The sequence below is a fragment of the Trichomycterus rosablanca genome, chromosome 16, assembly GCF_030014385.1.
Source record: "Trichomycterus rosablanca isolate fTriRos1 chromosome 16, fTriRos1.hap1, whole genome shotgun sequence".
Lineage (NCBI taxonomy): Eukaryota > Metazoa > Chordata > Actinopteri > Siluriformes > Trichomycteridae > Trichomycterus > Trichomycterus rosablanca.
The window spans coordinates 17,611,758-17,636,566 of NC_086003.1; the positions used below are offsets into that span (position 1 = coordinate 17,611,758).

The 24,809-nt window shown below is 39.6% G+C and overlaps 1 protein-coding gene across 1 annotated transcript in view; it reads right to left on the reverse strand.

The window, feature by feature from the left end:
* Positions 1-24,809, reverse strand: part of wwc1 (WW and C2 domain containing 1) — a 54,196-nt gene that overhangs the window by 28,131 nt on the left and 1,256 nt on the right. The window contains exons 2-3 of the mRNA XM_063011183.1: positions 7,290-7,399; positions 4,458-4,661 (exon numbers count right to left, since the gene is read on the reverse strand). Coding sequence (XP_062867253.1) covers positions 4,458-4,661; positions 7,290-7,399 — 314 coding nt within the window. The remainder of the gene's footprint in view (positions 1-4,457; positions 4,662-7,289; positions 7,400-24,809) is intronic.

Genomic DNA, 24,809 nt, shown 5'->3' on the forward strand with positions numbered 1-24,809 from the left:
CATGACAAATACACTGCTCAAAAACATAAAGGGAACACTTAAACAACACAATGTTACTCCAAGTCAATCACACTTCTGTGAAATCAACCTGTACAGTTAGGAAGCAACACTGATTGTGAATCAATTTCACCTGCTGTTGTGCAAATGGAACAGACAACAGGTAGAAATGAGAGGCAATTAGCAAGACAAACCCTATGAAGGAGTGGTTCTGCAGGTGGTGACCACAGACCAGTTCTCTCTTCTCTTCCTTTCTGGCTGATGTTTTGGTCACTTTTGCATTTTGTCAGTGCTCTCACCCCTAAAGGTAGCATGAGGCGGTGTCTACAACCCACAGAAGTTGCTCAGGCAGCGCAGCACATCAATGCGAGCTGTGGCAAGAAGGTTTGCTGTGTCTGTCAGCACAGTGTCCAGAGCATGGAGCAGATACCAGGAGACAGGCCAGTACACCAGGAGACGTGGAGGGGGCCGTAGGAGGGCAACAACCCAGCAGCAGGACCTCCAGCAGGCCACTAATATCCATGTTTCTGCTCAAACTGTCAGAAACAGACTCCATGAGGGTGGTATGAGGGCCCGACGTCCACGAGTGGGGCTTGTGCTTACAGCCCAACACCGTGCAGGGCGATTGGCATTTGCCAGAGAAAACCAAGATTGGCAGATTCGCCACTGGCACCCTGTGCTTTTCACGGATGAGAGCAGGTTCACAGTGAGCACATGTGACAGACGTGACAGAGTCTGGAGACGCCGTGGAGAACGTTCTGCTGCCTGCAACATCCTCTAGCATGACCGGTTTGGCAGTGGGTCAGTAATGGTGTGGGGAGGCATTTCTTTGGAGGGCCGCACAGCCCTCCATGTGCTAGCCAGAGGTACCCTGACTGCCATTAGGTACCGGGATGAGATCCTCAGACCCATTGTGAGACCATATGCTCGTGCAGTGGGCCCTGGGTTCCTTCTGATGCATGACAATGCTAGGCCTCATGTGGCTGAAGTGTGTCAGCAGTTCCTGCATGATGAAGGCATTGATGCTATGGACTGGCCTGCCCGTTCCACAGACCTGAATCCAATCGAGCACATCTGGGACATCATGTCTCGTTTCATCCACCAACGCCACGTTGCACCACAGACTGTCCAGGAGTTGACTGATGCTTTAATCCAGGTCTGGGAGGAGATCCCTGAGGAGAACATCCGCCTCCTCATCAGGAGCATGCCCAGGCGTTGTAGGGAGGTCATACAGGCACGTGGAGGCCACACACACTACTGAGCCTCATTTTAACTTGTCTTGAGGAATTTCCACTGAAGTTGGATCAGCCTGTAATTTGATTTTCCACTTTGATTTTGAGTATGATTCAAAGCCAGACTGCCATGGGATAATAATTTTGATTTACATTGATCATTTTTATGTTATTTTGTTCTCAACGCATTCCACTATGTGATGAATAAAGATTTTCAACTGGAATATTTCATTCATTGAGATCTAGGATGTGTTATTTTAGTGTTCCCTTTATTTTTTTGAGCAGTGTATTTAAAACAGGCAGCCAACTGTACTAGCAGTTCCTCATGTAGTTGTAGTTATTTCGTTTTCATTTCGATCAACCATTCAATCAATCCTCGTCAGGACTGTGGCAGATCCAGTTTTACCAGGAGACACTGGTCACAAGGCAGGAATACCTTACACAGCGTGACAGTCCATTGCAGGGCTTCAGCCATTCCTCTGTCTCCGACATGGCCAATAAACCATTGGGCCAACTGAGAGTCAGTGGTTGTAGATATTCATAGATAGAAATACGTTTCTAAAGGATTTGGCGGAAAGTTTGAACATACCTACTTTATAATACTTTTTAACTAGGACTGGTTTTTTTTGACAAACCCACTACACAAATAAATAAAAAACAAAACTCAGGTTGCATCTAGCAGTTTTATAGATATTGGATTTGTAATCTGATGTAATAATGGTAAGATCAAGTCAAACATTTTACACACTACAGATCCCCCTATGTTGATTCTTAAAAGTTTAGTTATCAGCCTGATGGATACACTAATGTTACAGATCGAGCCCTTTACAATTGTTTTCATGTAAATAGTTATGTATACAACACAATTTTTATAAAAACCTGGCAGGCTGGTCAAAATCTTTCCATTTTTGTCTAATATAATAATAGAATTTTTCTCTTCTGTTACATTTCTGCATCTATGGTAAGCAGACCAGTCGTGTAATCATGTACATACAAAGTGCCGTACAGTTGCATTTCTAATCATTATTGTGATGTGAAAAAATAGACCATGAATATACTTCTTAACCCAAACAAGTAATAGCCATCAGGTCATAATTACAGCAAATAATTGAGTAGTAGAAAATTATCTGCCTTGTCTAAAGTTTTCCTGCCTTGCAACCATTAATTCCTGGTAGAACCGGACTCACAGTGACCCTGACCAGGATAAAATGGTTGATGAAAACAAAATAAAATGGAAAACCAAAGTAACCGCATTATACACCAATGTGCCTAGAGAAATTAGGACCGGCCTGTCAAATCAGCTCTGGCCCACCGAGACATGGACTCCACAAGACATCTAAAGGAGTTCTGTGGTATCTGGTATCTGGTCAAGACAGCAGGTCCTTTAACCTTTTGTTCTGTTCTGAGTTGGATCCTAGTAGCACGTTTTACACGGGTAAACAATGCACACGCATTCCATCACAGGAGCTGTCGGACTGGTAAACCTTCTTCCATAGCGCCAATGCATGTCTACTGTAGGTGTTTTTAATAGTGGACAGGGAGTTAGCGTGGGCACTTTGACTGGACTGTGTCACGTTCACCTCATCACCATTATCACAATTTAAGCCTCAGTAGCCCTTCTATTGGTCCTTTTGTTTTGGCTTATCAGTGTATATTACTAGGGCTGGGCGATTTTCACGATTAATTCGGTTAATTCGGTTAATTCGCATGAACGTTTTCACCCGATGTTAGAATGTGACAATCGCGATTGTTTACATACTTTATATTTTAATTAAAATACCAACATGTCACGAAGCAGAAACTGACCAGACGCCCGCGGAATATAAATCAGGGAAAGTTTTATATAAAAAGGGCGAAAACAGTGTACAAAATCAGGTAGAGTCCAAAACCAGCGAAAACCAAAACAGTAAACGGAAGACAACAAGGATTATACACGGTAACGGTTCGATTCAGTAATAAGGAGCGCAAACACGATCCGCAAAACGAGACACAAACAGAAGAGTTTCATTCAGATTCACTGAATCAAACACCGCTGAACTGAATCAAAATACGGAGCCGATGAGCGCGATCAGGATTGGCTGGAAAGTAACGAATTACATTTACTCGCGTTACTGTAATTGAGTCGTTTTTTTTGTGTACTTGTACTTTTTAAAGTAGTACTGTAATTTTACTTTTACTGAAGTAAGTTTTGTACTAAGAGTTGTAATTCGCTACATTTTAAATCACATCCGTTACTGAGTAAAAAAAATCGCATCTGGGAAACTGCTGCAGTGAATTCTGCGATAGGGAGTCGGATCTTTTGTCTCGGTTCCTTTTAAAGAGCCGTATGTATGTAACGACTCCCAAATGTGCGAATCGGTTCCTTTATTTTGGCTTAAAGGGCCGTTCAATAGAATCGAATCATTCTACGACGCATAATAGTGGTTAATACAGTTTGAAAGTTTTATGGGACTAAAATGACACATTACACATCCTTAAATGTTTAAAATGTTGTATCCACCCCCCAAAATCACAAGAGGACAAAATTGAGCTGAGTGATCACTTGATGCCCCCCCAGTGTAGATACTGATACAGACTCACTCAGTGGTGGAAACAGCACAGTACAGGCTCGTGTTCCTTTTAAGAAACCTGTACCTGAACTTTTTGTAGTTTTTTTTCTAATGTAAGGAGGTTCTGCTGAACATTATTTAAAATAATAATCTTAGATATAGATAGATAAAGATATAGATAATTTAGATCTATTTTGTTTTAATTATTGTTAATTATTGTTAGTTATTGTTTTAAAGTTTGAGTCCCTTAAAAGGATAATTATAGGTGGTGCTGTTACTATTTTTGCACTTCTGCAGCCTTTAATTACAATGCAAAAAAAGAAATTTGAGTCTTATTTTAATTGCATTATACAAGAACAAAAAAAATCGAAATCGTAATCGACAATCGGGTATAATTTTAAAATAATCGAGATTTTTTTTTTTTGTTGCAAAAATCGCCCAGCCCATACCCACTATTTAAAATACTTTTATTAAAAATTCCATTAAAGGTTATTCAAGTCCTTTCTCTTTTCAGTTCTTCCCAAACAGGTCATCCAGACTGTCAACATTATTTGCCTGATGTAAATGTTGAAATGTACACTGTAAACATCGAGCTTAGGCACAACGTAGTGGTATTGACATTGCCTCCTGAACTTCACACTTAATAACGAAACCACACACATTTAAACAAATGACTTACAGCTTGTTTGTGAAGCAGACTTGTCCCTCCAAGCATCATTGAGCTGCCGGTATTCTTGCTGTGCCAGACGGAGACGCTCCTCCTTGACTTGGTATATCTCCTTCTGTGCTGTCAGTGCTTCCTTGGCCACATTGAGGTAATCGCGCAGCATGAGCTCCTGTTCCCGCTGCCATTGCACTCGTGGGTCCTCCAGCTGAGTGCTCTCTGTGTATGACAGGTGAGAGAGAAAGAACAAGCATGTCCATTGTAAGTGCTTTTTAACTGTGGACAGGAGTGACAATGGGTACTTTAACTGGCCTGAGATTATGCAGTCTCATTCACAGAAGGGTTTGATGTGCAGTGTTGAGGTACATTCACCTCATCTCCAGAATTAAAATGATCAGCAATTTGACACATTCAAGGCCTTTGGAACCAATTTAAGGTCCTTTCACAACATTTGAATTGGTGTTAAGTCAGGACTAGGTAACTCCCAAAGCTTAATTTTGGTTCATTGGACTAGATCATGTGCTTCAGATCACTAGATTGATGCATAACTTAACTGTCAGTGGACATAGTTCTTTAGGATTTTTTGTAGGCACAATGCATGGTTTCATCAATTATTGTATGTTGTCAAGGCCCTGAAGCAGCAAGGTATACCACAACCACCACCCTGTTTGGCTAGTATGTATGTAATGATGAAATACTGTCAATTAAAAAGGGGTATTCAATTTATTCCTCAAGCTGATGCTTGATTTGTGCTGAGAGCAGAGCTAGTGAAAGTTAAGAAAGTTTTTTTGACACTCCAACCCAGTGTGCATGTGCCACTTTATATACTTAATCATTAAAAGTTTGTTTATTATGATTTTAACGTCATGTTTTACACTTTGGTTACGTTCACGACAGAAACGGTAGTCATTCATTACACAAGGTTCATCAGTTCACAAGGTTATAACGAACACACTCATGGACAATTTAGTATCTCCAATTCACCTCACTTGCATGTCCTTGGACTGTTGGAGGAAACCGGAGCACCCGGAGGAAACCCACGCGGACACGGGGAGAACACGCAAACTCCACACAGAAAGGTTCCGGACCGCCCCACCTGGGGATCGAACCCGGGACCTTCTTGCTGTGAGGCAACAGTGCCACCCACTTAGCCACCGTGAATCATTAAAAGAGAGCAGCAGTTCTAATTCAAAAAGAAGACCTTTTTATACACTGACATTCTTGAAATCGAACAAACGGAAGCCGTTTTGCGTCAATATAAGGTCTAACCATATACAGTGTATATTTTGCATTATTTCCTGGTATAATAGGAAAAACTCTGCTCATCATCTTATCATAACCACACTGGAGAAAAAGCTTTAAAATAACGATTGCATCTTTATTAATGATGAATAGCATGTTTAGTTAGTGCTAGTAATCAACTTAAAAATCTACGTTCATGATGTTTAACTGGTTTTGCTCACAGTGTTTGTTCATCTTACTGTTCTGCATTACTGCAACAGTCACTACACTGCTATAAGATGTATAGTATAAAGATGCGTTGATATGAGCGGTTCCATTCGGAACAGAGTTTGTTTATCATATCTGTAGTGTGATGAACATTAACAACATTTCAGCACTCGAAAGGTTTAAGGAATGCTCTCCGGCATAACCTAGGAACTCTCTCCTAGCAGTCCTTATTTCAGAAGAATATCCAGCTTGAGAGATTATTTGTTTTACAAAAATGAAGAAAAGAAAAAAGAATCCCAGATAAATAAAGCTAATCTTCAGTTTAAAACATGGACCAAAGGACAGCATTCTGTGCAGCACGATGTAAAAACATGTATCCATAGGCAATACTAAGCAGGTAGTTTCTGACAACAATTAACTTTTATTTCGGACTGACTAAGCCACTGCCTTGTTGCAGGCAAATGCAATATTTGGATTATTGTCATAATCTAATTCTTCGCAGTAATCTAACAGTGGTGAGCATACGAATGCACTCAATGTCGTGCGATGCTGTTCTAAAGTTAGAAATAACTTGGTGAAGCCTTTCCGGGGCTTAATTTTCATCCTTATATTTTCCACAGTTGATCTGGACTTGGAGCATCAATTTTAATTGATGTCTAGACTGAACAGGACTGGGAGTAATCAAGCTTGGGTGGATTTAGTCTCATTGAACCCAATACCAAAATAAGTCTGGTTAATTGCTTGGTTAGGTAACTAAAATTACAGGTACTCAGGTGTCGCAATGGTCTATTACGCTAGCTCACCACTGTCTACACAAACGCAAACAGGCTTTGTCTGAAGGGGGATGGCCGAAGCCCTGCGATGGACTGGGTGGTGCACTGTCCAGGCTATGTTCATGCACTCAGAACCCATAATGACACTTAACAGCTTCCATTTGATTTTAATGTTTAATAGATCCATCGCTCATGATTTAAATAATACAAATGCATAAAAGCAATTCTGTTCGGATTAGTACTGAATGTGAAAGTGTCCAAACACTTTGTTGACGCATAAGCACTAAGGGTGTAACGGAGGGTCTTAAATCAACTGTGTGAACACACTGTCGCTCGTTTCAAATCAAGCATCGGCTGTTGAGAATTATTTTAAATGAGGTTTTTAAGCAACAGCATTAACTGAACAACGACTTTTTTGTTGATTATTGGATAACCCGTTATCATTAACATCCCTAGCTACTAAATTTAAAATCAGTTCTCAAAACTTAAGAAATACTGTTAGGTCAACAGTATAAATTTTATATATATTTTCAAACTGTCCTGTCTCTGTTGTAGAGTAAAAGAGCAGAACTAAACCAACTTAAATCTCAGGTAGGATACAGTTGGTTGTATGTAGTTTACTTACTTGTATTATGGTCAACATAATAGGCACCCACTACAGGATCATAAGCCTCCTCCCATCCCAAAGGTAACTCATCTCCTATACAGTCAGCAAAGGTCAGGGGCTTGGTGTGCCTGTAGGACAACAAACAACAATTAATACAGAAGTCTTAATTTTTCCCCATTTCAGTATGCAAATACTTGTCCCGGTTTAATACGGAGCATCAAGACAACACTGACAAAAAGTGCTAGATTTTTATTGGATCTAATCTAAATCATTGTAATCCAATTCCTTGATGTTATGTGGATGGGACCCTAGGACCCAATGAACAGCTGCTGTAAAAACGTCAGTATCAGTCCACTGTTGGTATGAGCTAAAACTCAAAGCTTAAAAATAGTGAAATAGTATTGGGACATGCCTAAATGATACAGACAAAATATTAACATGAACAGTTCAGCCATTAAGCACATTACAAAACACAGGAAGAAGGAAATAAATATACTTTTTTTAAATGCTGGCGATTCATAGAAGACAACATTTCCGCAGGTTTCCTTTACAAATAAAGAAGACAATATAAAATCAAACTTACACATGAAAGTTTAAATGTAGCTTGATAATAATCTGACATAATATAGTTAAAGCCGTTTATAAAGATTTGACCGATTATTCCACATTTGATTACTTAAATTTTTTCACAGTAAGTATTAGTTGTACTATGCCACCAGCATAAAGAAAAGCCTGTACTATCATCATCATCATCATCATCATCATCATCTGTTCCGCTTATCCATTCAGGGTCACGGTGGCAACAGTGCAAGCAAAGAGTCCCAGGCATCTCTCTCCCCTGCCGCTTCTACCAGCTCCTCTGGTGGGATCCCCAGGCGTTCCCATGCCAGCTGGGAGATGTCCAATGCGACCAGCAAAAGGAGATGCCCGTGCTATGCCACCAGCATAAAGAAATGAGCATATGAGGGTTAAAGGCCTTGCTCAAGCCCAACAGTGGTAACCTAACGATGGTGAAGCTTGCACCAGAAACCTTCTGATCACTAGTCCTTCACCACTAATCTACCACTGGCCCAGCATAAGGAAATGTCTGTACTTTGCTACAAAATTAGTATTCTAGGAAATTAATTATTTATTAATAATTTAAGAGATAAGACGTAAGTACTAGTCTTCGCTAGGTCTGACTTACCGAAAACTTGCTTAGGGCAAGAAATGACTTGGTCATGGTGATATTTGGGACAGAGTGTCTAATTATATTCACATATAGAATTAATCACATGAAATGAAATTAGTAAAGCCAGGGCTACAGATTGTGATTAAAATGGTCACAGTTGCAACCAAAATTATTCATTTGCAAGTAATATTCCCAATGAACTTACAATGGCAAAAAACAACAGGTATGAAAAGTTTAAAATATGTTTCTTTTAATTATTTTGCCAAGTTTGCTTTATTTAGTATTTATTTAAAAAACATATATATTTTTAATGTACTTAACATGACTAGACGGACCATCACGTACATGCATCCACCTAACAAATAAGCACTTAACTTGCTTGACTATTGTTTCTTGAAGTGACTGTTCAAATTACAAGCAAAGAGAGACATGTCTGAATATTGTGGATAAGGTATTTTGCCTGGCTCAGGTATGATAAGATTAGGCAGACAATGTACTGCAACATTTGTTCAAATGCAGGCAAATGTGTGGGCAAAGGATACTTTATTAGCTTCTGCATACAAATAAAGTGCAAACAAAAAAATACAGGTCTTACAGAGCGCAGTACGCATGGGTTTTACTGCTGCGCCACCTGTGCACCCCTGTACATAGTTTTTAAAGTCAGAAAGATAAAGAAACAAAGAAAGAAGAATCAGACTTTGTGCATGTGTAATATGTTTCAACTTTGATTTAATATGGCTCAACTTAAACAGGCTCAGCTCTGGTTTGATGCTGATTAGATTTGGAGCAGATTGAGTCATCCCTACAATTTAATAATCTTCCTTTAGAGTTAGGACACATCCAAGTCTTATCTAAGCTCAGGAAGATCTTAAAATCACTCAGCGTCTGTGTAGAGGCTGTCAGTGCACAGTGCATGAGCACAATGTCACTGTGTAAGGCAAAGGAGGGGGGAGGGCCAGCGAAAGAATGTCTGCCTATTCACCTCTAGAGTGCTTGCTGAGCACAATGGCCGGAAACTGAGGCCTGGCATTCCACAGGTCCTGCTGACCCATCGCCTGGAGGTTTCTGAGGCAACACAATGTGGGCCTCCAAACTCAGTGCTCAGGACCACAGAGCAATGGCAAAGACCCTCACACTTGTTATTGGTAGTCCCTACCAGCTACACTAACAAAGGAGGCTGGCAATTGAAATTTAAGCAAGCCACCTTGCTTTTGGAAACAGCTATCTGGGCAACACAATTAGCACCTTCTTTTAACAGCAAGTAAAATTTTTGTAAAGATGTAAAAGTTCCAAACTATGGAAATGGCGGCTTTTGGGAAAATCTACTAACAATTGAAACTGAACATTAAAAAGCGAAAACATGAAATGGTCCAGAGGGGAAAAAAACCTTTTCAATTACTATACCTGCAAAGACAGTTATTGCTACGTATTATATAAAAATTAATCAACACCCAGGATTGTAAATGGTACTAACAAAAAATGAATTGAACTCATGGTTGATATAGACAGGGTTTTTGTAAGTCTTTGGCATAAACATCTATGTGCTGGGAGGTGCCCAGGCTCAGGAGTTGTGGACACAATGAAACTGAACCGGCTTAATTTTCACCTTATTAATTATGAACCTTCACGCAAAGACCCCCATGCCCTGCTTAGTCTTTGCCTTTCAGATATGTTTCTTTCTCTCTGGAGCAAAACAATGAAGGCAGATGCTAAGCAGCTCTTTTAAACCCTTTTACTGAGCTGAGCCACAGCTGTAAATACGGCTGAATGGCCTGCTGGTTTCCAGATCAAATTAATCACATTGCACTGTAAAAACACTCTGGATAGTCTTGCAGAGCCAGACTTTAACTCAGACAATATTATTTTGGTGATTTTGGCTTAAAGGTGAGTGGAAACAAAGATGCATTAGGGAGTCATTGCCCCGTCCTAAGCATCCTGCTTTATTACCCCGACCACCTGCATGTCCTCTCTCGCCAGTCGCCACATCCATAAACCACCATTTTGGCCTTCATCTCCTCCTCCTGCCTGGCAGTTTTATCCACAGCACCCTTCTCATCCCTTTTCGGCACATGCCCAAACTCTCAATCTTGCCTCCCTAATTTTTTTTCTCCAAAACATCCCACTTGCACTGTCCCTCTAATAAATCTGTTCCTAATCTTTTTCATCCTTGTCACAACTGACAAGAATTGCAGCAGCTTAATCTCTCCAACTCCACCTGCCTCTCCTGTCTTTTTGTCAGTGACACCACCTTTAAGTCATACAGCGTAGCAGACCTCAACTGGCCTAAAACGCGTGCATGTGAGACAAAAAACTGTAAAGCTGTAAAAATCATTCTAGCAGTGTTGAATAATGAAATATGCATTAATACCAGAAACAAATCGATTGACAGTTTTAATTGAAGTCTATACATTACGGTCTATGTGCTTTTATATTATTCTACATGCCATTTCATATGTTCATACTATATAGAGGTGCAGTCCCTTAAAGACAGAACTGGTAGAGGTGCAGTCCAAACTTTTATGCTTTAATCATTCTTGGCCACTGTTGTGACCTAGCTAATAAATAAGCCAAGAACTGTTGTGCCTTTTTAATGCAATCAGCAATTGTATGAATTTGTGTGGACCAGAGTGTTGCCAGTCTTTACGTATTTAAATGTAAGTCTAAATAAACATATATTTTGTAAAGTATTGCCTTTTAACTAGAGATGCATGAGTACCGATACTGGTATCGGGTACTTGTACTCGTACTCGCAAACGAGGCTCCAATACTAAACATCCGATACCGTGTGCCTAGTGCACGTTGCTGCGTTATGCCTGGTTCACACTACACGATTTTTGCCCTGATTTTCGCTCGGCGGCTGGTCGGCGCTAGATTTGCCGACTAGGGAGCAACTCGGCGTTCGCTCGGCGATCAAAACGCGGCTCTCGATCGCTAAGTGTGAACTATCCAACAACTCGATCCGACCGGCTCACCGAACACTCGAGTTTTCTAGCACGTCAGATATCTGATCTCAGATGTGCGACTGGGAATGAGTGACATGTCGAACAGCCAATGAGAACGCAGGATACGGTGTGAGGGGAAACGCAGGAGAGGAGTGTAAACAGGTGGGACAGGGGGATAATATAGTTTATATCAGAATACACCGGCACACACACACACGTTTTACAGTATTTCTGACCTGATCGTTCTCTACAAAACATAACAACAAAACACCAACATTGCAAAAATATTTATTAACCTCCAACTCACTACAGAACAATCCATGCTATTCATGTTGCCAAATCCACTCAGATTCATTTATTTTTCCTCCTTGATTTCATCACGTCAGCGCACAAACACTTTGATCACTCGCTACTTGTTGACGTGCATTTTTGGACGTGGTATCATTAAACTTCTCGTCACTTCTCACGTGTGTTTTTGTTTAAAAAAAACGGTATTCTAAATAGGTATCGGTATCGGCAAGTACAAAAATACATGTACTTGTACTCGTACTCGGTTGGGAAAAAATGGTATCGATGCATCCCTACTTTTAACCCATGCTTTCTGTAAGAGGAACAGTATTGAATAAAATAGGTCGAATTTCAAACTGCAGCCTACAATACTAAACAGTACGTTTGAAGACAACTAGGACATCCCTCAGATGTTCTGCACAACACCAGTCAACTAATACTTTCTTGGATATTTCCACCTTTATCTCCCAATCTAGTCATTTTCGTTTCCCGAATCTTCTGATCAAAGAGGGTCAGATTACCACACGCCCCTTTCAATATGCGTTTGCTTTGTATCACCTGCCAGTGATGTGTTCCCACACAGAGCTTTATCGCGTACAGAGAGACATGCAAAGCTCTATGCGACTTTCCCCTTCCCCACCTCCCACGAAGGTTCCCGTGCCAGTACCGGAGACTACATATTGCAGCAGCAATGGGAAGAGACTCTGTCTGACCTTTCCTCCCTTAAACACGGCCAACTGTGTTTGAGTGGACGCCCAGCCAGGTCGAAGGCTCTGCTGTGATTTAAACTCGCAAGCTGCAACAGCTGCAAGTGGTGTGCTAGTACTTTAGATTGCTGCACCACCCAGTCACCCAATTTATTTAAAATAATAAGTTTGAATACCAAAGCCTAAGACAAGGTTTACAGTGGGGTCAAAAAGTATTTAGTCAGCCACTGATTGTGCAGGTTCTCCTACTTAGAAAGATGAGAGAGGTCTGTAATTTTCATCATAGGTACACTTCAACTATGAGAGACTAAATGAAAAAAAAAATCCAGGAAATCACATTGTAGGATTTTTAAAGAATTTATTTGTAAATTATGGTGGAAAATAAGTATTTGGTCAATAACAAAAGTTTAACTCAATACTTTGTAACATAACCTTTGTTGGCAATGACAGAGGTGAAACGTTTCCTGTAAGTCTTCACCAGGTTTGCACACACTGTAGCTGGTATTTTGGCCCATTCCTCCATGCAGATCTCCTCTAGAGCAGTGATGTTTTGGGGCTGTCGCTGGGCAACACGGACTCCACAAATTTTCTATGGGGTTGAGGTCTGGAGACTGGCTAGGCCACTCCAGGACCTTGAAATGCTTTTTACGGAGCCACTCCTTCGTTGCCCGAGCGGTGTGTTTGGGATCATTGTCATGCTGGAAGACCCAGCCACGTTCCATCTTCAATGCTCTCACTGATGGAAGGAGGTTTTGGCTTAAAATCTCACGATACATGGCCCCGTTCATTCTTCCCTTAACACGGATCAGTTGTCCTGTCTCCTTTGTAGAAAAACAGCCCCAAAGCATGATGTTTCCACCCCCATGCTTCACAGTAGGTATGGTGTTCTTGGGTTCTTCTTCTTCCTCCAAACACGACGAGTTGAGTTTTTACCAAAAAGTTCCATTTTGGTTTCATCTGACCACATGATATTCTCCCAATCCTCTTCTGGATCATCCATATGCTCTCTGGCAAACTTCAGACAGGCCTGGACATGTACTGGCTTAAGCAGGGGGACACGCCTGGCACTGCAGGATTTGAGTCCCTCTCGGCGTAGTGTGTTACTGATGGTAGCCTTTGTTACTTTGGTCCCAGCTCTCTGCAGGTCATTCATCAGGTCCCTCCGTGTAGTTCTGGGATTTTTGCTCACCGTTCTCATGATCATTTTGACCCCACGGGATCGAGGGAGATTATCAATGGTCTTGTATGTCTTCCATTTTCTTACAATTGCTCCCACAGTTGATTTATTCACACCAACCTGCTTGCCTATTGTACATTCACTCTTCCCAGCCTGGTGCAGGTCTACAGTTTTCTACCTGGTGTCCTTCGACAGCTCTTTGGTCTTGGCCATGGTTGACTGTTTGAGGCTGTGGACAGGTGTCTTTTATACAGATAACGAGGTCAAACAGGTGCCATTAATACAGGTAACGAGTGGAGGACAGAAGAGCTTCTTAAAGAAGAAGTTACAGGTCTGTGAGAGCCAGAAATCTTGCTTGTTTGTGGGTGACCAAATACTTATTTTCCACCATAATTTACAAATAAATTCTTTAAAAATCCTACAATGTGATTTCCTGGATTTTTTTTTCTCATTTTGTCTCTCATAGTTGAAGTGTACCTATGATGAAAATTACAGACCTCTCTTATCTTTCCAAGTAGGAGAACTTGCACAATCAGTGGCTGACTAAATACTTTTTGGCCCCACTGTAGTGTGTATTGTGAATTCTATATTTTGGGGGTAAAAACTAAGGAGGGTTATAGAAGTTCTGAGGGCATAGCAATGCTAACTAGCATTGCTAATAGCCAACTTTTGCAACAACTTGCTCCAACTGTAATCTTGTTAGAGATCATTGGTAGACACAATTTTGTCATTAGATGTTAAATACTATATAGTCAAAAGTATTGCAAAACCACAGCCACAGATAAAGTTGCACTCACAACACCAACCCCCTTTGCAGCTACAACAGCCTTTATTTACATTTATAGGAGTGCTTTCCCACAACTGTTACTCTGGAAACTTGTGCCCTATAAAAACATATTTGTGAGGTCAAAAACATAGGCTGGACAAGGGGTTCTAGCCCACTGACATTCCTCAACAGCAAACTCATCATTTAGGGCTGCAAACTGCTCCAAAACTGATGACAGCATTTGAAACTTTTGTAGTCTAATGCAAGCACTACAACTGATGATTTCCTGCACAAAGGCTGTTAATAAATTTCTCAGTTTTAGAAATGGTGTCCCCTTTTCGCCCCCTTTCAAGCCACTGCAGAAGAACCTCACAGAGCCCCTGGGACGTCAAACATTCAAGGCCAGTGCTCTAATGCAAACTGACAGAGCGCGCGAGTGAGTGCAAACGTAGGACATAGCTAAACGATGAGTCAGGCACTTTCATTCAGCACACACTATAAATTCCACATGTCTTTTATGAGGCTTCAACCAACGTTGTGCCGCGCGCGCTCAAGGTCCAACAATAAAAGGCCACTGCACCTCTGACGAAAAGCCAAACTTTTAACAGGACAAGAGAAACATTCCATTTACCTGAGTGAATGTTTTCAATGCATTATGCCAAGGGATACTAAACAATTCCATCCTGTGTGCATTGCCAGTGCTACCAGAGGCCACCAATTAATAACAATGTGGTTGATCACCTGTTAGTTTACGATTAGCACCCATGCTAGGGGTTACATTTGGATTGAAAGTTGCTGCACTGCATTATGGCATATTTGTAATCTTATCATTCTGCCTGCAAAACATTTGAGTCAGAACCAGATACTGACTGGTACAGCAAAAGTTAAGAGCAGGGGGCTGAGAGCAGGAAGCCATAAGTCATGTGTGCTTTACACAAAACAGTCGCCAAGAAGCCCGAAATATAGAGTGCACTTCATTTAACAATTTATGTGACTGTAAAGTGCAGCTGACAGTACAGGTGCTTCAAACTTGCAATTATGTCCTAGATGCAGAGTTCTGTAGGTTTGGGGATGTGTTTGAAGACCCTGAGTACTGATACCTACCTAAAATGTAGGGTCTAGAATTCAATTCAAAAGGAGCTTGGGTGCAGCCCATGCTGGGGTTTCTACTTCTCCAGAAATAGAATAATGTGACTGGGTAAACCTGCCAATTTTAAGTTCACACTGGTGAGAAATGGGAAACTGCTATCTGCAGATAAAACAATGCATTAGTGATGCAAATGGTCCCAAATCAAAAATACTGCAAGGACTATAAGATGCAAAATAAGGAATTAAACACAAAAATAACATCTTTCAAACACTAAATAAGCTTTTATTTTTATATAAACAAGCTAAAAAAGCTTTGCCAGGAAGGCTAATTTGTGGCAACTTAATAAACACAGTAAACACATACATTAGTAGTACATTACTACTATATGAACATTTCCCTTCCTTTAGCAAAGACTGGTAGCTCAGCACATGAGCTACTGGACTAGTAATCAAAAGATTTATGCCCCACCACTACAAGCTATCCACTGTTGGGCCCATGAGCAAGGCACCTAACTGGGTATGAATTCAATCATCCAAACAAAGTGTAAAATCACCATTAAAGTAGAACTGTCCAATAATTCACTTAATGGCCTGCTGGAACAGGAAAGAGCCCTCCCTAAAAAATTTTACATATTAAAATATCTGCTAAATAATTCAGAGGGTGTTCAGGTGGCACAGCAATGAAATATGCTAAACCACTACTGCTGAGTTACAGGGTTAAAATTTCAGCAGTGCTTTTGGCCAACCAGGTGTCTACACAGACATTACTGACTATGTCCAAGGGAAGGATTATGGCTGGACAGCCTAGCCACTGGAAGGTGCACTTATCAGTGTTGGTCCGAGGCCCAAATAAAAATAGGATTGTGAGGGTTGGACTCAAAGTGTTGAGCTGCTTGACTGTAGAAGCATCCAAATGCAGTAGTTCTTACAGAATCAGTATTTACTTATTATAAGGTTGAACGTAATGCTGTTTTATGCTTAAGAGTGAAAAAAGAAAATTTGGGACAACGCTGAAACCTTCACAGACACACACAAGTATTTCTATAGACTTCTTTAAGCATATGCATGAATCCAAGTTCATACTCCATCAAGATAGAAGTAATACGTTCAACTGGAAAGTGGCAGCACAGAGCTGACAGAGAAACAGCATATCTATTTGTTTAAGCTTTTTGGATCGATTTGCTTTAGATACGGTCTATTTGGCAGTGCTGTGCAGACTTTCTAAAGGATATACCACCACCCTTAAGCCTAAACACTAATTTACACCAGAGCTCAAAAAATGCTGGTCAAATAACAATTTGATCATTTTTAAAGTTCATCAGGTAGTGCCAACATGGTGCTGTTTTTATTTAACCACAGAGAAGATCCATTAAATAGGTAAAATCCTGATTAGGTCATAAAATAAAAGATATATTTAAAAAAAAAAAGTATCTGTAAGTTGTCTTGGATAAAAGCATCTGCTAAATGGCATAAATGTAAAAAAGAATTCATCACTTTTTAAAAAAGTGTGGAGAAACTAATGCAAGTGAGTAGAGATGGGACGATCGGGGTTTTTGGCATCGATTCCGATCTCCGATCTCCTTTCAGGGACATCGACCGATAGCCGATTGCGATCGGGGGGAAACTTAAAAAGAGCCTCACAGTAAACCGGAGAAGCGCGCGCGCGTGTGTGTGCGCCTTTAGAAGAGACGCGTTGTTCACTGTATCGCTATAAGTGATTCATTGATTCACGAGTCATTTTTCGCGACGCGTAAGTTTATCTTCTCAGTTATCTCTCCGTGTTTACGGTTATTAATTAAATGTCGTGGTTTTAAATAAACACCAGCTACTACAGAACATTTTGTGTGACTCTCTTACATTAAAAAGCTTCATTAAAAAGCTTAATTAAACTGCTATTACCACAGATCTGTAACCGTTCCGTCTGTGGAGCTAAAAGTTCAGCAGATGATTAACTAACGAATTTGGTAATGAATAAACTTTTGCCTCTGATTGGCTCTGTAACGTTTTCTGTTCTCATCTACATCACAAGTAAGAACCGCTTACGATTTACCAAAGTGAACCAGGAGTTTATATAACGTGCTGATAGAATCGACTCAGATGTGACCGGGTTGAATTATCTTTTTAAAGTAAATATTACAATCAGCAAAATTACATGGTATGTATGATGCACAAAGTTAATGATGTTATTTTAGGTCATGAAGAGCTTTCACTGTGGTTTCTGTACGATTGTTGATGAATGGTGATGTGATGGTTGGCGCGTCGTAGCTCAAAGTCTGGATCAATCCACTGAGCTGTTAACTTAACATGATCTTTTATATATCACACGATCGGATCGGCTACTTTTAGGAAATATCGCCGATCGCCGATAGCATATTTTGATTAAAAATCGGCCGATACCGATTCATAGCCGATCGATCGTTCCATCTCTACAAGTGAGGCATGCAGTTACTTTATACACGTTTTTCAATTTGGGGATATATGGACAAACAAATGTATAAATAAAGCTTTTGCAATTTTTTTTGTAATACGGCTCACTGTACACCAACACATACAGGTCCTTCTCAAAAAATTAGCATATTGTGATAAAGTTCATTATTTTCCATAATGTAATGATAAAAATTAAACTTTCATATATTTTAGATTCATTGCACACCAACTGAAATATTTCAGGTCTTTTATTGTTTTAATACTGATGATTTTGGCATACAGCTCATGAAAACCCAACCCATCTCAAAAAATTAGCATATTTCATCCGACCAATAAAAGAAAAGTGTTTTTAATACAAAAAAAGTCAACCTTCAAATAATTATGTTCAGTTATGCACTCAATACTTGGTCGGGAATCCTTTTGCAGAAATGACTGCTTCAATGCGGCGTGGCATGGAGGCAATCAGCCTGTGGCACTGCTGAGGTGTTATGGAGGCCCAGGATGCTTCGATAGCGGCCTTAAGCTCATCCAGAGTGTTGGGTCTTGTGTCTCTCAACTTTCTCTTCACAATATCCCACAGATTCTCTATGGGGTTCAGGTCAGGAGAGTTGACAGGCCAATTGAGCACAGTAATACCATGGTCAGTAAACCATTCACCAGTGGTTTTGGCACTGTGAGCAGGTGCCAGGTCGTGCTGAAAAATGAAATCTTCATCTCCATAAAGCTTTTCAGCAGATGGAAGCATGAAGTGCTCCAAAATCTCCTGATAGCTAGCTGCATTGACCCTGCCCTTGATAAAACACAGTGGACCAACACCAGCAGCTGACATGGCACCCCAGACCATCACTGACTGTGGGTACTTGACACTGGACTTCAGGCATTTTGGCATTTCCTTCTCCCCAGTCTTCCTCCAGACTCTGGCACCTTGATTTCCGAAAACAGTACTTTGGACCACTGAGCAACAGTCCAGTGCTGCTGTTTCTGGTTCAAAAGTGGCTTGACCTGGGGAATGCGGCACCTGTAGCCCATTTCCTGCACACGCCTGTGCACGGTGGCTCTGGATGTTTCTACTCCAGACTCAGTCCACTGCTTCCGCAGGTCCCCCAAGGTCTGGAATCGGCCCTTCTCCACAATCTTCCTCAGGGTCCGGTCACCTCTTCTCGTTGTGCAGCGTTTTCTGCCACACTTTTTCCTTCCCACAGACTTCCCACTGAGGTGCCTTGATACAGCACTCTGGGAACAGCCTATTCGTTCAGAAATTTCTTTCTGTGTCTTACCCTCTTGCTTGAGGGTGTCAATGATGGCCTTCTGGACAGCAGTCAGGTCGGCAGTCTTACCCATGATTGCAGTTTTGAGTAATGAACCAGGCTGGGAGTTTTTAAAAGCCTCAGGAATCTTTTGCAGGTGTTTAGAGTTAATTCGTTGATTCAGATGATTAGGTTAACAGCTCGTTTAGAGAACCTTTTCATGATATGCTAATTTTTTAAGATAGGAATTTTGGGTTTTCATGAGCTGTATGCCAAAATCATCAGTATTAATACAATAAAAGACCTGAAATATTTCAGTTGGTGTGCAATGAATCTAAAATATATGAAAGTTTAATTTTTATCATTACATTATGGAAAATAATGAACTTTATCACAATATGCTAATTTTTTGAGAAGGACCTGTATACTGTGACTGATCCTGTGTAAGTCTCACTTGCTTCTTGATTTATGAACTAAGAAACTATTTTTACAGCCTCAGTAACTGACTAAAAAGGGGAAAAAACTAAAACAAATGTATTTAAAAATCAATTTTGGCACACTATTCAGGGAACAGCAAGTAAAGGCTGGTTGATGCTATTTGCTTCATGTGTTGCACAGACCATTTACTCCATGGTGCTAATATTGTGTATGCTGCTACTTGTAAATAGTATACATGAAAAAGTGTACAGTATTCAATTAATAAAAAACATAAGTTCAATATCCTTTGCAATATGTGAATCTAATGCATGGCTTTATTTATTTTTTCCAGTTTTACCCATGAGCCTATGTAAGAGTTCGCTGAAGGCAAGGCTGCGACACGTTCTTCACCAGACATTAAAAGCAAATATGCCACTGTAACTAAACAATAGCAGCAGCAACAAAAGGACCATTTTCAGTTAGCTTCGCTCCTGCCAGGCTTTTTGTAGTTAGTTTAAGTTTATTTCATAAATAAAAAATTCTCACCCCTGTGGTGATTCTGTATGACCAATCAATGATCTAGACTGTTTCTCTTCCCACTCACATGGCATGCTTTAATATGCTTGGTCAAGCAGGGTAACCAGATTTAGCATGGGTACTTAGGTACAGTACGAGTCACCTGGCAATAAAAACAACCACTAAATGTTGGCTCATGGATTTAAAAACAATACTAGTCTTGCAAGACAAGACATTCCTGTGACAAAATGTAAGTCTGGAGAATTTGTTCTATGATTTTGGATTAAAGGTGGGTAAGAAAGACTTTTTAGAAAAATAACTGATTAAACTGCATATGTCTTCTCAGGGCAGAGCTTAGACATTTAAATATCCCACGTTGCACACTAAAGTACTAAATTTTCTTTCTAATTTATGCTGTTCTATAAGGTGTAGTTATACACTATGCAGCACATGAGTTACAGTTTTGGGAAAAAGCCAGGAATCTCTAGAAAACAATGTTTGAATAAGGAAAAATCAGCAGATTGTTGTGAGTTTTATAAATGACTCTAACCAGAGACTCTTTGGGAATTAACAGCCACACAGGGGTGTCTGGCTTATTTGTACTTGACCTGACACAAATATACGTGTATATATGGTACTGCACTGATGATGCCTGTGTAGGGACCCTGGTTAGTAGCTTGAGGTGCCTGTACAGAGGTGGAAGAACGTATGTGACCCTCAGTGTGCAAGACTGGCCTCTACTAAAGTATGGCAAATAAGAAGGGGTCGTGGACTGCACATACATCGGAGGGAGCATGTGTCAGGTAAATATACCCTCTTCTGACAGATCAGGGACCCCAACAACAGAAGACTAACTGGCTATGCTAAACTAAGAAAAAAGGGGGGAAATGCATAAATAAAAAAAGCAAAATTCCACACATTGTAGACCATAAATAATGCAAAGTTAAATAATAGTTCAGTGGGGACAGTGGTAGCTTAGTGGGTAGAGCTTTGGGCTATCAACCAGAAGACTGGTGGTTCAAATCCAGGCTCTGCTATGCAGCCACTGTTGGGTCCTTGAGCAAGGCCCTTAACCCTGTCTGCTCCAGGGTGGCTGACCCTGCGCTCTGACCCCAGCTCCCAAAACAAGCTGGGATATGCGCAGAAAGAATTTCATTGCACTGTACAACTGTATATGTATATATGACAAATACAGTATATCTTCTTCTTCTTAGTTGTTATCTACCCCCATTTCTACACGAGTGATGAAGAAAACATGTGTATGAAAATACATGTGTATATTCTATAGCACTGATATGTCCTTAAATACGTATTGTGGCTTCTTTTACTCTCCAAAGCAACTGTGGTCAGGCCTTGTGTTTTTCCAAATAAAATTAAACTGACGTTAAACATCCTTTTATTTCTTCATTTTCTATACCAGCAATATGGCAAAAGGTATATACAGGTCCACAAATTTCACTATAATTATTGTAATAATAACATGCAGGCATTGTTATATTTCGTTAAGTGCACCAATTTAAAACTGTGATTTCTGAGAAAACCTTCTTTTAAGCTGGCCTAATATAAAGACTTGATACACAACTTTCAGCCAACCACTTTTTGAGGTCACGCAAAAATGTAAATAACTGTTTTCCAGACTGCAGTGTTACTGATTAACTATAACAAAATCTGAATAGCTGTACCACATGCAAATAATTGAGCCTCTACTATTAATGCAAACTCTGCTTTCTTTAAAAAGAGATACTAGATTATTAGGCAAAAATATTAGGCAATTAGGACAATAAAGCTTTAAAGAGTTGGTGAAAATCTTGATTTTGCTTGATTTGATCTTAAAGATGCATGATAATTTGACTACAACATTTTAAGTGTTGCTTAACTGGAAAGCAGCAACAGAATATGGGGCATGGTACAGAGGTAGAAGCCAGGCAAACTGACAGATTTAGGTCATGATTTATAAAGTTAGTGATATTTAATTAGCTCTTTTGATGTTACACTGTGCACAGCTTACACAAATGTCAAAGCCACTGCTTGAAAGCATTTTCATAATCCTTGTTTAGTTTATAGCAGATATTTTCATACTAAAGAATTCCAAAATTCTGTTTGGAGGAAGCAAAAGTGTGATTGGAATGCCAGAACTATGAAACAGAATTGTTTTGATAGTTAAAAAAAAACTGAGCTCAGGTGTCTTACTGCAAAGCTTGGATCCTATACAGTAGAGTAAAATGTGCATTGAGGCTGCTATTTACTTGTCTTTGTTGAGGTTTTCATGCCCGTGTGGTGCACTATGACCTTGCTGTGCACCTTGGCATGCAGTGAAAAGGACTAAGAAGCAGCACCCTTAGCTTTGCACGCCTTCATGGGCAGCACTCATGCAGTACTTTAAATTACAAATTTTTTTGCCATCTTGGTTTCCCAGCTACAGCCAAACCTGTTGCACTACACAATGGAAGAAATATGTGGTCAATCCACATATAGTTCCAATGCTAAACTCTGAGCACAATTGAAATCACCAATTGAATAAAGACAGTAATCCAAAACAGAAAAATATACAGGGTACTTCTATTGCAAAGCCGCCTCTTATCAATGCAAGATGAAGTGAGAAAGCAGAGCACAAAAATTCTTTAACCATGCATTCCAGCACAGCTTTTGGGCCAAAGTCCAAGGAGACTGAAGTTAATAGCAAAAAATGCCAGGGACTGGTCACTGTTTAGCCTAAATGTCAAGTCAAGGAAAAATACACCGTAAGAAATTATTTTTATTTAGTAGAGTAGTGGGAAGCAACTTAAAACAGCTGATGACAATCCAAGCTGCAGCATAAATATATTAACAGTGCATTTAATTAAAATATTTATAATACATCAACAGAATATGACCATAATACATAATCATAATATAAGATTTGTATTAATTTTGCAAATGAGCCAACAGAGCTGGTGAAATATAATATGTAAGGGGGACCAAAACACAGTCCAAAAACTAAAACTGACATTACCACAATATTTTATCCAGTTTTGTACACAAACAGAAATCAGCAATGAACAGTTTTAAAGTGTGCATCGAATACAACCAAGATTTAGCATTCTCTCATAAAGCAAAGCAAAGTAATGAAAGACAATGTAAGATCCAACAGAGATTTAATGCCTAAATGAATTCACTATGCCAGAAATTCGCTGTGGGAAGTAACAAGCATGGCTGAGGAAAATCCCTTAAAAGCTGGTGTAACAAGATTCTGGTTTGGCTGAGTTGCAGCAAGTATGAAACAAGTATGTGAGATATTTCATCCGTACAATTAACATGTCACAATCAGGTGAGTTTCTAAACATCAAAAACAATGTCAATCATTAAACGGTCAACAAATAACCGACAAAGAAGTCATTGTTCTATTAATGCTGATGGTTAAAAACGCCATTTAAATTCATTTAACAGCTAATGCATGATTTTAACTGAGAGCAGAGGTACAACAGAGGTCCACTGTTTAAAATCTACATGCATAACGCTGAACTGCTGTATTGCTTACTGTGTTTATGTTCAACTTACTGTTCTACACTACTGTCATGTTTACTGTTACGCTGGGTTTTATTTAATAAAACAAAGAATTGTTGGGGAAAACTGGGCTAATACTAGCAGTTTATTTCATGTTAAATTAGAAAGCATTGAATTAATTGCATTAAATCAATTTTAAAGGGTTCAATGCTGGACTAACCAGATTCAGGTTTGGTCGAGTTGCATCAAATAGTTAAAGAAAATATTACAAAAATCAAACCATGCAAATAATCTGCAATTAGTTAATTAATTGACTGTGACAATGTCATATGAATTCCTAAAGTAAAGAAGTTAAACAGCTAATGAAACATCTTTAGGGCTGGTGTGACAAGACTGCAGTTCGAAGCTGCCAAAACATGAGTCAAGTATGTGGCATATTTAATCTAAACAGTTAACAAATTGGTTTAAGTCAAACCAACTCATATAAATGTGCAAAAATGCATAACAATGCAAAATAGCCCTTATTCATTAATGCTGACTATAGTAAAATTTATAACATAAGCTGGGTGTATAATAATTTTACTGATAGTTTCTTTTTTTATCAGTTGATATTTGGAATCATTGTACTAAATTGTAAATGATTTACGCTCAATATTGTCATTAGCGATGCAAATTTTTCCAACAAACAATCCAAACAATTTCTGTACAGATAATATTACACACAGATCCACATGAGCAGACCAGACTGACAAATAAAAGCTTCAGTTTATTTTAATGTTATAATTCCATCTTTCATGATATAAAAAGTTTTTTTCTGCTTAAAATCTAGCATCTGTAGTACTAGTATCCGTAGCGCAGCTTTTAGTTAAAATTAAGCAACAGCAGTTAAATGAATTAAAAATGACCTTTTTAACCAACAGCCTCTATCAAACAAAGACTTCTTTGTCAGGGTTTGGTTAACTGATTAACAAATGCCATACCTAATTGCCATGAAGTCATTTCTAAAAGCTAATCAGAACATGCAGAACATGACTTTTGTTTTGAGAACTTTTAGCTCATTTAGAGCTGATTGGGCAGTTAAGTAGTTAAATTAAATGTCCAAATGTAAACCTGAATATTCTCATAACCCAATGGCACAGGGACTGCTTAAGGCTCCATAAGTATTTGCTCATGGAGCTGTGCAACACCATATCTAGGCTACCAAAAAAGCACATTTTGTATATTGCACTTTGCTGACATGTATGGTCGTCCGTACTATAACATATTGAATACAACATGTACCACCCAAACATCCAAAATTTCAAACTA